At 39.2% G+C, this 13318-nt stretch overlaps 3 protein-coding genes across 3 annotated transcripts; all 3 read left to right on the plus strand.

The window, feature by feature from the left end:
• The first annotated feature begins 1740 nt into the window (after positions 1 to 1740).
• On the plus strand, positions 1741 to 2596 carry LOC145438867 (kelch-like protein 20). The gene is made up of 2 exons (XM_080316242.1): positions 1741 to 2514; positions 2588 to 2596. Exons 1-2 carry the CDS (start codon positions 1741 to 1743, stop codon positions 2594 to 2596), a joined length of 783 nt encoding a protein of 260 aa, XP_080172368.1.
• Positions 2597 to 6483: 3887 nt separating this feature from the next.
• LOC145442906 (uncharacterized) lies at positions 6484 to 7391 on the plus strand. The gene is made up of 2 exons (XM_080320949.1): positions 6484 to 6784; positions 6844 to 7391. The coding sequence occupies exons 1-2, from the start codon at positions 6709 to 6711 to the stop codon at positions 7302 to 7304; spliced, it is 537 nt and encodes a 178-aa protein (XP_080177075.1). The 5' UTR covers positions 6484 to 6708; the 3' UTR covers positions 7305 to 7391.
• Positions 7392 to 10396: 3005 nt separating this feature from the next.
• LOC145438905 (kelch-like protein 20) lies at positions 10397 to 11257 on the plus strand. Its single transcript, XM_080316299.1, has one exon. It carries the CDS (start codon positions 10397 to 10399, stop codon positions 11255 to 11257), a length of 861 nt encoding a protein of 286 aa, XP_080172425.1.
• Positions 11258 to 13318: the final 2061 nt, after the last annotated feature.

The following is a 13318-nucleotide window of genomic DNA, read 5'->3' on the forward strand; positions in this document are numbered from 1 at the left end:
GAGCAGTAGGGCAAGTTTTTTTTACCTGAAAACGATATATATTGTGGTATTGTGAACAAATCAAAACTTTAACGTTTTAGACTTTAAAAAACATGATTTCAAGGTAATTTTGACCTAAAAAACGACAAATTTTACATGATTACACTTTATTGTAAGGAAATCTGGACCTACGAAGAATTCCAATAGTTCCTACATGACACGTTGTGTCGTTGTGGTGGAAATTATCAACATTTATTGTAGTACAACAAAAGATACTTTCCTGCATTCATGGGTAGAAAGTGTCCGTCCTTAATAAGTAGCTTGCCAAGAAGAGAGTAAGAACGTTCAACAGCAGCAGTTGTTGGCTGGCAACTCTGAAGTTGTGGGTACAATGCTGGTGACACGCCGTGTTGCTTCATTCTAACAATGTTGTCTCCTCAACATCACAATTCTCCATCATGCCCTTATTGATATAAGAACCAATGCCCACACAGTCTTGCTTCAGGTAGGTTAGGATATTGCAGTACGATGAGCATAACACCGTGTCAACCTATTTGTTCCATTTGACCGTTTATGATTCACAATGTCCGCACAATGGGCCGGGAGCACAATAAAGTAGGTTACAAGCTGTAAAATTTCAAATCATAATTTCACCGACTATGACAAAAGCAAGATACTGGTTGCAAAAAAATGGAGTTGTAAACAATTTTGATCTAACGCTACAATTTATGACTTTTTTGGACATGTCAAAAAAATCGCCGTATTGATGAGTTGCCTGGTGCTTTAGATGTCAGGTCTTGCATTGTTGCAGGCCTATATCATTTGTGTGTTGTTACAGAATAAGTTTTATAAAGCCAATCTCTTGGTCAGAACATGTGCTTTCAATTTGAACTATTTTGGAATAACCTGAGCAAAAAGCGGATGAGATATCCGAATCTACTGTCGATTCTATTGTGCTCGTGAAATCTTGCGAATTTACTTTTTATAACTCTTTTATAACTTGATGTTTATTTCATGTTGTAGTTTAATGTTTGACTGTTTTGTATTATCTGTCATGTGTTCTTCATCTTTGTGAGCAGTTTTTGGCGATGAACCTTCTTTCACACTCGTACACCTTCTTCAATTCGACGGTGTTGTCTCACTGCGTTCCCCTTCCTGAATTGCAGATCCAAATTCTGTTTCATTTCTATTCGTATTCTCACAGGAATTAAAACTAGCGATATTCTAGTGTAAAAACGTGTGCTTGAAACGGAAACAGGAGCATGCGGAGATGTCATAGGTCAACTTTCATAACTGATTGGCTTTATTAGTCTTCGTTTTTCCAACACATGGTGGATTGCCCATCTTATCGCAGTAGCTGGTCTGTCTTTAAGCCATGGTAATAACTGTAATTAGCTGCCGAAGATATCGACAGCGCCCTGCTCTGAAATTTTTTGATTTTGACATGGCACCATGGTAAATAAGTGTCTACAGTGTCTATCCGCTTCCACCAGGCTCCCTAAAGCTGGTTTTTACTGCAAATCTAGACATTTTGATTAGCACCCAGAAGTCGGTTTTGACCATTTTCTTGTCCATTCCTTAGCTCTATGCTACATGCATCACTATATCGTAATGTTCCAGTTCATATATACAGTTCATATTGATTTGGCCTATTCTAACTGATTTCATGTGATACGTGTGATTATTCATGTTTGCTGTCAAAACAGATTATGTCTTCAATTCTCTTTTATACAGCATATGCTTAATTAGTGACCAGCGATCATGGTGCGAAAGGTATGTTTGGATGCAGAAAAGCATGGAGTGTCTATGATGGCTGAATTACATCAAATGAAGCAACATAACGATCATTGTGATTTCATAATCCAAGTCGGAGATGATGTGTATCCTACCCACAAAAATGTATTGTCGGCTGGTTCCGCATATTTTAGAGCGATGCTGAAACACGACACAGAAGAGAGTCACGGAGGAAGAGTCGTTTTAAAAGATGTGGATTCAGAATGTGTCAAAAGCTGCATTGATGTTATATATTCGAGTAAATTTGAGATCCCAGATGGAAAAATCATTGAACTTTTTCACGTCGCTATTATGATGCAGTTGGAAGATATGAGAGATGCAATATCCGATATTTTGGCAGAATCAATTACTGCTGTTGAGAATTACTTCTCTACAAGAAATGCTGGTGATATTTATGGACTGATTGATGTCACATCAAGATGCAGAATATTTTTAGAAGAAAATAGCATGGAAATCGCAAATGAGGCTGGATTTGGAAGCGTTGAAAGAAGTGACTTCTTGAATCTCTTGAAATCGTCAAAATCAAAGTTATGGGAAGAAGATAAATTAGTTTTAACGCTCAAGTGGATTGAGGGATGCGAAAAGAAGGAATGTTTGTATGAATGTCTAGAATTGATCGAATTTGTCGAAATTTCTCCTGTGTTTTTGCAAGAACTTCTAGAAACTCACTCCATTTTCAAGCGTGACTCCGAGTTGGACAATTTGATCAGGAGCCATATTCAAAAAGCATCGGTTGAACAGGTAAAGAAAAGGGAATTGATACTCCTTTTTGATGGGGACACCGACTGTATTCGATCCTTTGATCCAATTTCAGAGAAAATAACCAAGTTTCACGATGCAAAGTTTCGGCATTTCAATCAATTTGCAATAATTGTTCTCGACCTCTACATTTACATTTTATGTCAGGATAGATCCGTTCACCGACTCAATTTTAAGAAAAAAAAATCAAATTGGCAAAAGATGAAAGATATGATTTTTGACCATGGGTCACTCCCTTGCTCAGTGTCATTGTCAGGATTCATATTTGTCATCGGCAGTGGATGTTTTCACCAAGCATCAAACGATGTGGAAAGATTTGACACATCTGCAAATCAATGGATTCAACTTCAAAAAAGGCCTACAGCAATTTGTGATGCAAGCCTTGTATCACTGGATGATTCCATTTATTGTATAGGAGGCTGGCGAGATCGTGTCGAACTTTCTTCATTCTGCAGATTCACTCCATCTTCGTCACAATGGGTTGACCTTGAACCATTGGGATATACTGTGTCTAACTCTGGTGCTGTTGCAATTGATCAAAAGATATTTGTGATAGGTGGGTTGAGGTACTTTTCTACCGTTGATATTGTACAATGTTACGATGTCACCTCGGCTCAATGGACTTCATTGCCATCTTTGCATTGTGGAATTTGCAGCGCAGCTTATCACATCAACAACTGGATTTATATAATGGATGGGTACGTCAAATCTTATTACTTTGGGAAGTACGATTTGATAAAGCGGAAATGGTATACAGTGGATGACGGTACTGACCCAACTTTCCGACTTCACGGATCTGCGATGGTGAAAGTATAGATCACTGATTCTTCAACTGAATGCCGTGCCTCTCCAAGGAGGACGTTGTATATTCCAACATGAACTAAATCCTTTGTGTAAATAATATTCATTGAGCATGGAATAACTTTAGTTGTGCTAAAACTTCTAACTGATTTGAAATCACATTGTGTTCCGTTCAATCTGATTGCATACTAGATGAGATCTCATTTGCATGACAAAATTGGTGTTTTTCAGGTCGTACATGTAAAAGTACAGTTTAAATCGTTAGAATAACAGAAATGAAGCAGTTTTCGAGTAAGACTTGGCTATGTTATATTGTTGGCCTTATAAATCGAGTCCTACATCTAACCCTTATCCAACCTCTATAAACCTAACCTCATCAAAATGGCGAATCCGAATTCATAATCCTGCCCATATTTTTCATTGACTCTTAATCGTTTCAAGTGTTTACCGTTTATTCCATGTGTTGTATACCCACGTTTCGTTTTGACCAACTTCAGAGCTTGGAGCCACAATAAAAAATTCTGAATCACACTCAGCGTTCTGCATGTTGTCTATCTAACAGATTACCTATTTGTTCAACACTGACTTCGACAAATAGATAATTCTAGTTGTCTAATGTCACTAAATTAGAGCGAAATGCCAGTAGTCTAATTTGGAAAAGCTTAAAATTTTCTAGTGGTCCAAGTCTATGGTTCAACAGAGCTTAACAAAGTTAGGTATGAATTATATTTGAAATGGCTATACTGCAGCCATGCTGTTCAGTCGAATGTGGCGAAGTTTAGAAATCGCTCCGATTTCACGGCGGTCTATAAGTGTGGAATTTGATGCGCGAGATATTTCGTGGAGTTGCACTTGCATCGGATTGTAGCCGCTAAAGCAGAGATTGTCAGTAACACCTTATTTCTAATTTTTGGGAGAACTCAATTAGGTTCTGCACAATTGCACCACTTACCGTACTCAAGTTCGTGTGATGTTAGATTCCTCGCCGACTAAATTTCTAGACAAAACTATTGTATGAATTTTAGATTTTGTGACGTAGATTGTAATTTTGCGGTATGTTCCCATCGCCTGTATGAGTAAAATACCAACTGGGCTATGCCGACTGCATCACGGAATATAGTGATTTTTGAAAATTGCAGCGATTTGTAGTTATTTTGCAGTAATCGTGAATATATTCCCTGTAATTTTGAAAGAACCCTCCTCCTCGTTGAGATAATTCGAGCACTCAATCAAATATATTTTATTCAGTACTCAAGGCCCTAATTGGTTATTTTTCTAACAACCATTTTTTACTTCCACTTGAAGCTGTTTGACAACCTTTGAATTAAACGTCGTTACTTATATTTTTCTTATGCGGGAAAACTCTTAACGTCCCTTCTACTTGAGTACCAGGGATGAGTAATGCACGGCAGCATAAACGAAGTGTGCTGCCAGATACATCGACAGCGATGTAACCTTGGTCCATAATGAGTAATGACCAAGGCTTGTTGACAACCTGCACTGTTGATATGAGCAGGTGCAGGAATAACGCCCCCAGCAGACTTGTACAAACTACCGCTTGGTTGACGGTCACCTAACTACTTTATTTTTGAGCATGGCAGTCCTCAACTAGTTCTTCTCTACTTCTTGCACTACCTAGTAAATCAATTTTTTCGATACATCTACTGGTTCTAATGTGTTGTGATTTACACTCTTTTCGCTATTTAAAGTTTGTAAAGTAGAAGTATTATATTCTTCCATTGCGAATGCAAAGTTAGAGAGAGAGAGAGGCAGGGACACAGCGAGACAATGGGATTTAGAGACTGATATTGTGGGGTACCAACACTTATTTACTTCTCCCAAAAGTTAAGTAACGTCCTAAAATTTCGTCGTGTTCCGCGTGAAATAGAATATTTCAATGACTTCTTTACCTCTGAATCAAAAGCGCACAAGTACAATACACGCGCGTCCACGTCGTCCAAATATCACATGATCGACCGGAAAGATCATCGCTCCATCAAATATGCCGGACCTGATGTGTGGAACAGTATCCCGCCGGCCATCCGACAGTCGACGAGCATGTCCACATTCAAGTCGAAATACAAGCAATTACTCCAAAATAAATACAGTCCATCCTCAAGATTACCGGACCACGACTGACCTATCGATCTCGCTTCCCATGACATGCCGCCCTATTTCTTGTCGCTTTCTTTTTCTATACTATCTTCTTTACTTTCATTCAGTGTGCATGCCGCCTCTTTACATCGCCTAGGCCAAGGTTGGTGTCCGATTCCATAGACAACTCCTAGTCGCTTCGACATCTTCCTTTCTCTTCATTGGATCGCATTTTTGTGGTGTATTGAACTGATAAAATTGCTAATAAACCAATGATGATGATGATGATGATGATGATGGATTATGGAATGACAAATACGTTTTCACGGTTACGTGATTCTTTTCATACTGTACCGTTCTTTAAACCTTATCGCGCGTTCTATCGCAGTCAATACGACCCAGTGAAACGGTCGTAACTATTGTATCTGGGAAATAAGTAAATTTTCTGCAGCAAGACGCTGGTACGATAAATTCACGCCATCAGTTGGCGGGAGTAAGCCACAGACAAACACGGGAGTTCCCCTACCCGGTCGGACCTTCTTTCTTGCTTCAACGTCAGATTATAGAGTATGACTGGAGTGACGACTCGATTGTTCTCCCATTGTTAGCCGGCAGAATGGTCACGGTCAGATGGATCCACCCAAAACAGGATCGCTCAGTGCTTGTTTCAATGGAGTTCAAGGCGATTCTTCGTGTATTTCTTGAAGTTGCGTCGGAATTAGTTAGACAGTTCAACATTTAGGCAGCGGTGGCGAGTCGTTGTGACTAGTGAATAATACCGTGTAGCCTCTGTTATATTTTTCGCCAGATTTAGATCATATTTCGTCACGGATAGAAATCGGTATCATGACTGATTTAGCTGCATCACTTTGGGATGACTGGGAGGGACTGACTGAAATGGAAATTGAAGAATGTTTCGAAGGACTCGATAACTGGAAAGGTGTGATTTGTGAGGAATGCGAAGCATCCTTTCCGACTGTGAAAGCTCTGAAAAAACATTACAAAAATCATAAAGTTCCCACCACTACTTGGGATATATCCGAGGATGCTGTAATTGCTGTTTTGAATAGGACTTGTGTAAATACCAAAAAATACTTTGAATGCGCCCCATCATTCGAGGAACTAGACGTGATCAAAGCTGTTCCATTGGTGAAACAACTCCATTCTGAATATTGCAAACTTGGTGTTGACGGATTTTATCAACATTATTCTAATATCTGTCACCAAGCTAACAAGTTGCTGGGTTTGCCGCAATTGCCAGCTTCAGCATTACTTTTGAAGATGTTTGATTCTCTCGTGTGCGGTAAAGAACAGGATCCAATCACAGAGATTGGGGGAGTCAACAGCAAGGAATCTGGTAAGTAAATAGCCTTTGATACTTTGCCTTTCCATGGAAAAACTTTGACATGTTTTTAGACATACTTGAATATATTGGTGGAGTGCTTTTGGGAGCCATTTCTAAGCAAGCTAACGAAGCAATTGCCACATGCCTAACATCTGCAGCGCCATCGGGAAACCTCATTAAAGTGATGCAGAAGAAAGTCGATGGATTGAAGAGCCCGTCTGAACAGTTTCATGGCATGGTTCTCCGCTTTTATGTTATCCACAGTAAAGAAATGGCAAAACCCCTGAAAAAGATCAATTTTTTCAGGGTACTTGACGCAATTCACTGTGATCCATTCTTTAACAAATTAATTCATACTGTGTCACTTCAATCTGGCTCAGACCTAAATGAGGTTGAGGATGTCATGGATAAGGCAATGAGACACTTGAATAACATCTTGTCTCACAATTTTGCGAAGTTTGCATTGCATGAGAAGCAAAAAAAGTCCTCCAAATTTTCCAAAAGTTTGCGAGATGGCTTGAAAAAAAAATGAACAATATGCTCTTTTAGTATGGTAGTTTTTTCTCTCTGTGGCAAATGCTGCCTATCCACATTGAGGTTCCCTACCTAAAAAAGGAAACCAATGCATTGGTCGAAACCTTGACGTGGTGCATTGGCTTACTACTAATGTCGACCGGCAGACGTCTTCCTGTGTTCTTGCCAATGAAAACGAATTCCCTTCAAGTGCGATTTTGCACACTTTCAAGAAGTAAGCTCTGGCTATTGTGAGTCGGGCTCAAGCAGAACATTAACATTACACAAGGCTCTTGTTCTAGTCATCAGGGCCGTAACCGCACTTCGTCAGCCCCCCCCCCAAAACGTTGGTCATGGGCCCCCCATAGGGTGATAAACCGAACTTCTGGGGGCCTCGCCCCCCAGACCCCCCATTGGCTATACGCTGTGTACCGCTACTCATCATCTGTGTTCACCGTCCGTTTAGTGGGGCAGCTTTGGTCGTCCACACGCGCAAAGCGCAAAAAATTTCAAAATTCATGATTTAACCGGTCAATATGATTGGGAATTGAATATATATTGTTATCAATTTTTATCCTCTCTCTGCCCACGTAATCTGAATGAACGGTAGACCTGAGTGAGGTGTGTTTGAAATGGTAGGAGCCCTCAATAATAATTGAACATCTTCGGGCGTATACCCGTTCGCAGGAACGAAACAGCACTTGGCCAGCCCCCCCCCAATAAAACTTGGGTCTTGGGCTCCCATAGGGTGATAAACCGCCCCCCCCCATCACGTTGTTCGCTTTTGTCACGAAATAAGGGCCACAGTTTAGTGAGTCAGCTCAAAGCGCGAAAATATTCGATAATTCATGATAAAATCGGTCAATAATATTGGGAATTGCATATATATTGCTATCAATTTCTTGTTCACGTTGTCAGATTTACCGGTAGAGCTGAATGAGGTGGCTTGGAAACTGTAGGGCCCCTAAATAATAATTAAACATATTCGGGCGGGCGGCCCCGTTGGTATGACTTCGTTTCATGATGTCATTTCGTGATCTCCTGTCTGTTATATAAAAAAATACAGAATCGCTTAAATGTACTAGACTAACGACGAACGTGATTTCAAATTGGTATTTCTTTATGGGCAATGGGCATACAATTTTTCCCTGTGGATTATGGTATTTGTCTTCTGAGGTTCAGATTGCCAAGACAGGAACATTCGGCGCCAGTCATTTAGGCGCCTATGGAAAATTATACCTATATGCATTTTGCATATATAACGAAGTTTTCGGTCAGCGTAAGCGGGCAGTCCTTTTTGGCCCAGGTTTTCTCGCTGCCGATCGTTCTGGCACACTTCTTGGAGTCGCATGTTACATGTTCTAAAACTTTGAATGTCTCGCCGATATGTCCATTTCGATAAATTTTGCGTATTTTGTCTTGGGGAAGAGTAGGCTACCAAATAACTAAGAAAGTTGGCAACTTGAAATCACACGCAGCGCGAAAATTTTTTGAAAAAGTTGCATAAATTTTTGAAAAATACTCAATAATTTATGCTAATTCGCGAAATAATTTTGGGCCCCCTTCGAGCTCGCCCCCCCCCCAATTGGGGGGTTTGGGGTGCGGCAGTTACGGTCCTGCTAGTCATACTCAGTTTCTGCGGTTATCTGACAGGCATTATATAAGACTACAAGACAGTTGCAATATTATTTGTTATATTCATACTCGAGTTTCTGCAGTTAATATAGGACATATTTTCAATCAACGATATCGTGAATTGCATATCGGTATAGTTCAAGATCTTTCCACTTGTTCACTTTGTAGTATTCTTCAGTCTTTCTTTCCATGAATTCATCTCACAATAGCCAATGCACACGAACCAGCTATTCTATATAGAATCTATACCTTCTGTCATTATATTCATATACGTAGCAAACTCTACAAAGGATCAAAGCCACAATATCACATCAATCTCGTGAGAAATGTAACATAGGCTGCACAGTATTATTCACTAGTCATAACGACTCGCCACCGCTACCTAAATGTTGAACTGTCTAACTAATTCCGACGCAACTTCAAGAAATACACGACGAATCGCCTTGAACGCCATTGAAACAAGCACTGAGCGATCCTGTTTTGGGTGGATCCATCTGACCGTGACCATTCTGCCGGCTAACAATGGGAGAACAATCGAGTCGTCACTCCAGTCATACTCTATAGTCAGATTAGCATTAGCATCCATCTGCAGAGGATGCTGGAGGCGCTAGCCAACATCTGAGCGTATTATTGTCAATTTTCTGTTCAGTTATTTGTTATGTACCAGCTTACAGCCGGGTTGTAACCAAGTCAGAAGACTCCGAATCACAAGTCAATCTCACTTTTACAGTTTTGTCTCGAGTCAAGTCGAGTCATTTTCAATTCACCACCGAGTCAAGTCCTTGTGTTGACTGCTCAGCTCCCAGTTAACGTGTTGTTACACCCACTTTTTATAATTCTGTTTAGCGATATCGAAGGGTTCCCATTTATACTAATTTTTCTCACTTTTAGCAGTTTTGGTCGAATTTTGAAATACAGTATCAAACCAATAGACGGAATATCAATAGTGCAGTTACTTTACTATTCTCAGACATTATAATGAAATGTCGGTCTTAGCCGTCTGATTCTCGAGTCATATGACTTGGTTTGAGTCATGCGCAATGACTTGAGTCCAAGTCAAGTTTTGTGAAACTGACTAGAGTCAAGGTAAACCATCAGAAAATCGTGACTCGTCATGACTCGAGTCATTACAACCCTGGCTTACAGCACTGACTGATACAACATCATAAGTATATTTAATTTTGAAGCAGTACTTATCTCTATTGTATATAGTTTACATGTCATTGTTGATCATGGTGCAAATTGTTTTGCAACATGTGAAGGAACGTGCAGTTAGTATGATGAAGGAGTTACATCAGATGAAGCAAGATCAAGATCATTGCGATTTCATAGTTCCAGTCTGAAAGGATGTGATATTAATTATGTGTGTATTTTGACTCCTATTGATTCAATATCTGCTATCTTTACTTTTGCAGCATATCTTTTGTAGCCTAGATTGTACTATTATTTATTCTTGAAGACTGGTTGGTGATGATGATGGTGCCGGTTGCTATTAAAGATACAGAGAAACGTACAGTGAAGATGATGGAGGAATTATATCGAATGAAGCAAGGTCAAGATCATTGTGATTTCATAGTTCAAGTCGGAAATGATGTCTATCACACCTACAAAAATATAATATTGACTGGTTCGGATTATTTCAAAGCCATGTTAAAACATGATACGAAAGAAAGTCAAGAAAATAGAGTTGTACTTCAAGATGTAGACTCCGAATGTGTCAAAAACTGCATCGATTTTATATATTTCAGTAAATTTGAGGTTCTTGATGAAAAAATCATTGAACTTCTTCACGTCGCAATCATTATGCAGTTGGAAGATCTGACGCATGCAATATGCGAAATCTTGATAGATTCAATATCTGTTGAGAATTATTTCTCTACAAGAAATGTTGCTGATGTTTATGGACTCGATGACATTTCTTCAGTGTGTAGAGAATTTCTACAAGAAAATATCAGAGAGATCGAAAACCAAGCTGGATTCGGTAGCGTTGACAAAAATGATATTATCAGTGTTTTGGAATCGGAGAAATCGATTTTGTGGGAGGAAGAAAAACTGAAGGTATTGCTCAAGTGGATTGAGACATGTCAAAAAAAGAAGGAATATTTGCATGAGTGCCTCGAATTGATAGAGTTTGACGGAATCTCACCAACATTTTTGCAGCATCTTGTAGAAACTCACCCCATTATCAGGAATGATGCCAAGTCATATGAGTTGATCCACAGACATTACTTGGAAGTATCAGTTGAACGGGTCAACAAAAAAGAAAGGATAATTCTTTTTGATTTGGACGCAGATTGTATGCGATCTTTTAATCCGGTTTCCGAGAAAAATAACTAGGTTCCACGATGCGAAGTTTACGCATTTTAAATCTTTTACAACCATCGTTCTCAAGTCGTATGTTTACATTTTATGCGAGAATAGATCTGTTCATCGACTCGATTTTCGAAGAAAAAATTCAAAATGGCAAAGGATGGATGATATGTTATGTCGCCATGGTACATATCCTTCCTCGGTGTCATTGTGCGGATCAATATTTGTCCTCGGAGGAAGTTACGACCCGGAACTAAATTTTGTGGAACGGTTTGATCCTTCTTTAAATCGATGGTTTCTAATAGAAAACAACCATGCAGCAGATTATGGTGCAAGTCACGTGTCATTGGATGATTCAGTGTATTGTATTGGAGGTGGTGATGAGAATTTCCAGGTTTCTGCATTCTGCAGATTCACTCCATCCTCATCAGAGTGGGTTGACGTTGAACCGATGAGATATCCTGTGTGTGATAGTGGTGTCCTTGCAGTTGATCGAAAGATATTTGTGACCGGCGGTTTGAGTTGAAAGGAGCTCATCAACAATGTAGAATGTTACGATGTCACATCAGCACAGTGGTCTTCATTACCATCTATGAATGTTTGTGATGAGGGTCATGCTGTTTATCACATCTGCAATTGGCTTTTTGCGGTGAATTGGTTGAACGATTCTGATGACATTGAGAAGTACGATATATTGAACAAGAAATGGTATAGCTTGAAAAAAGAAGAAAATGATTATGGTTATGGGACTTTGACTTTCGGACTCCAAGGATCTGCAATGGTGAGAGTATAGATCAGTGGTTCTTAAACTGAGGGCTCTTGAGAATATGTGATACTCTAGCGTTGACTGAAAACCTCTGTGAATAATGTTTAAACATGCATTCTCAAGATTCGAGAAAGTTTCTGGTGTGCTGCAACTTCAAAGTGATCTTACATATATATTTGTTGTTAAATAATGGTCGGGTAGCAAGGAATGTTCCCTCTAATTTTGACGGGTCTGCGCACACTCACCAACTCACTGCGCAGACCCTTGGAAAACAGTGCGTAACGACAAAAAAGTTCATCACTTCGGATTTTTTGTACGCAACTTAGATTTTCTATGCGCAGAGACCGTGAAAGCACTGCGTATTTGCACACATGCGCAGCTTAGAGGGAACATTGGTAGCGAGTAACTGCGACATGACTGTGTACCGAGGCTCAGTTAAGTGATAAAATTATGAATTTTTTTTGACACATTTGAAAGTACTGTTTTAATGGCTTGTGGGTCTGAAGTAAACTTGTTTCGCGTTACACATTATGATTGTTGTTGCCTTTTCCTTTTTTACTACCTGTATCTACTTTTCATTCAGTGTGCACACCTCGTTTTTACATCGCCTAGCACAGGTGGGTGTCTGATTTCAAAGATTATTCCAAGTCGTTTTGACAAAATCCTATCTTTTCATTGTATCGTAGTATCGTGGTGTATTAAAATGATGACCTTGCTTATAATAAACTGAATTGGGATATTATTGTCATTTTACACACATTTGGTTTCATTCAAACTACTAGCTGATATTTTTGTAAGTAAGAAATTGACGAATGAAACGCAAATTGGATATGAATTTTGTGATTTGGTATGCTAACCTGCATAGATAGTCTTTTCTTTCATCATTGATTTTACTTACCACTTGCTAACACATGTATCTCGCGTTTGTTATCAGGTCAACCATTTATTATTTTACATCGCCTAGGACAGGTAGGTGTCTGATTTCAAAGACTACTCCAAGTCGTTTCGACACCTTTCTATCTTCTTGTATCACAGTCTTCTGGTGTGTTGACATGTTTAGATTGTAAATAATAAATTGAATTGAATTCATATAAGTTGATAATTTTTTTACCCTGATAATAAAACATATCTTATTTGAAGTTTAGACTCATTGTCGCTCCGACTGGGGTAAGATATGTAGCAGTTCTAACCAACCTGCCCTGTTTGGGAAATTATCATTCAATGTTAATGCAATTGGTTATCTGTATTTTTTCAATGCTGGTACTCTAGTGATAATAATTATGTCTGTATTTTTACTCCTAGTGATTCAATATCTGCTATCT

This window comes from Botryllus schlosseri, chromosome 1 (genome assembly GCF_051294905.1).
Source record: "Botryllus schlosseri isolate E-star chromosome 1, Bs_hap1, whole genome shotgun sequence".
NCBI lineage: Eukaryota > Metazoa > Chordata > Ascidiacea > Stolidobranchia > Styelidae > Botryllus > Botryllus schlosseri.

What these genes read in the sequence shown, in the direction of transcription:
- LOC145438867 (XM_080316242.1), top strand. Translation starts at nt 1,741, where the DNA reads ATGGTGCGAAAGGTATGTTTGGATGCAGAAAAGCATGGAGTGTCTATG.
- LOC145442906 (XM_080320949.1), top strand. Translation starts at nt 6,709, where the DNA reads ATGTTTGATTCTCTCGTGTGCGGTAAAGAACAGGATCCAATCACAGAG. An exon ending in AGTCAACAGCAAGGAATCTG is followed by an intron (nt 6,785 to 6,843) that starts GTAAGTAAATAG and finishes ACATGTTTTTAG; the next exon opens with ACATACTTGAATATATTGGT.
- LOC145438905 (XM_080316299.1), top strand. Translation starts at nt 10,397, where the DNA reads ATGGTGCCGGTTGCTATTAAAGATACAGAGAAACGTACAGTGAAGATG.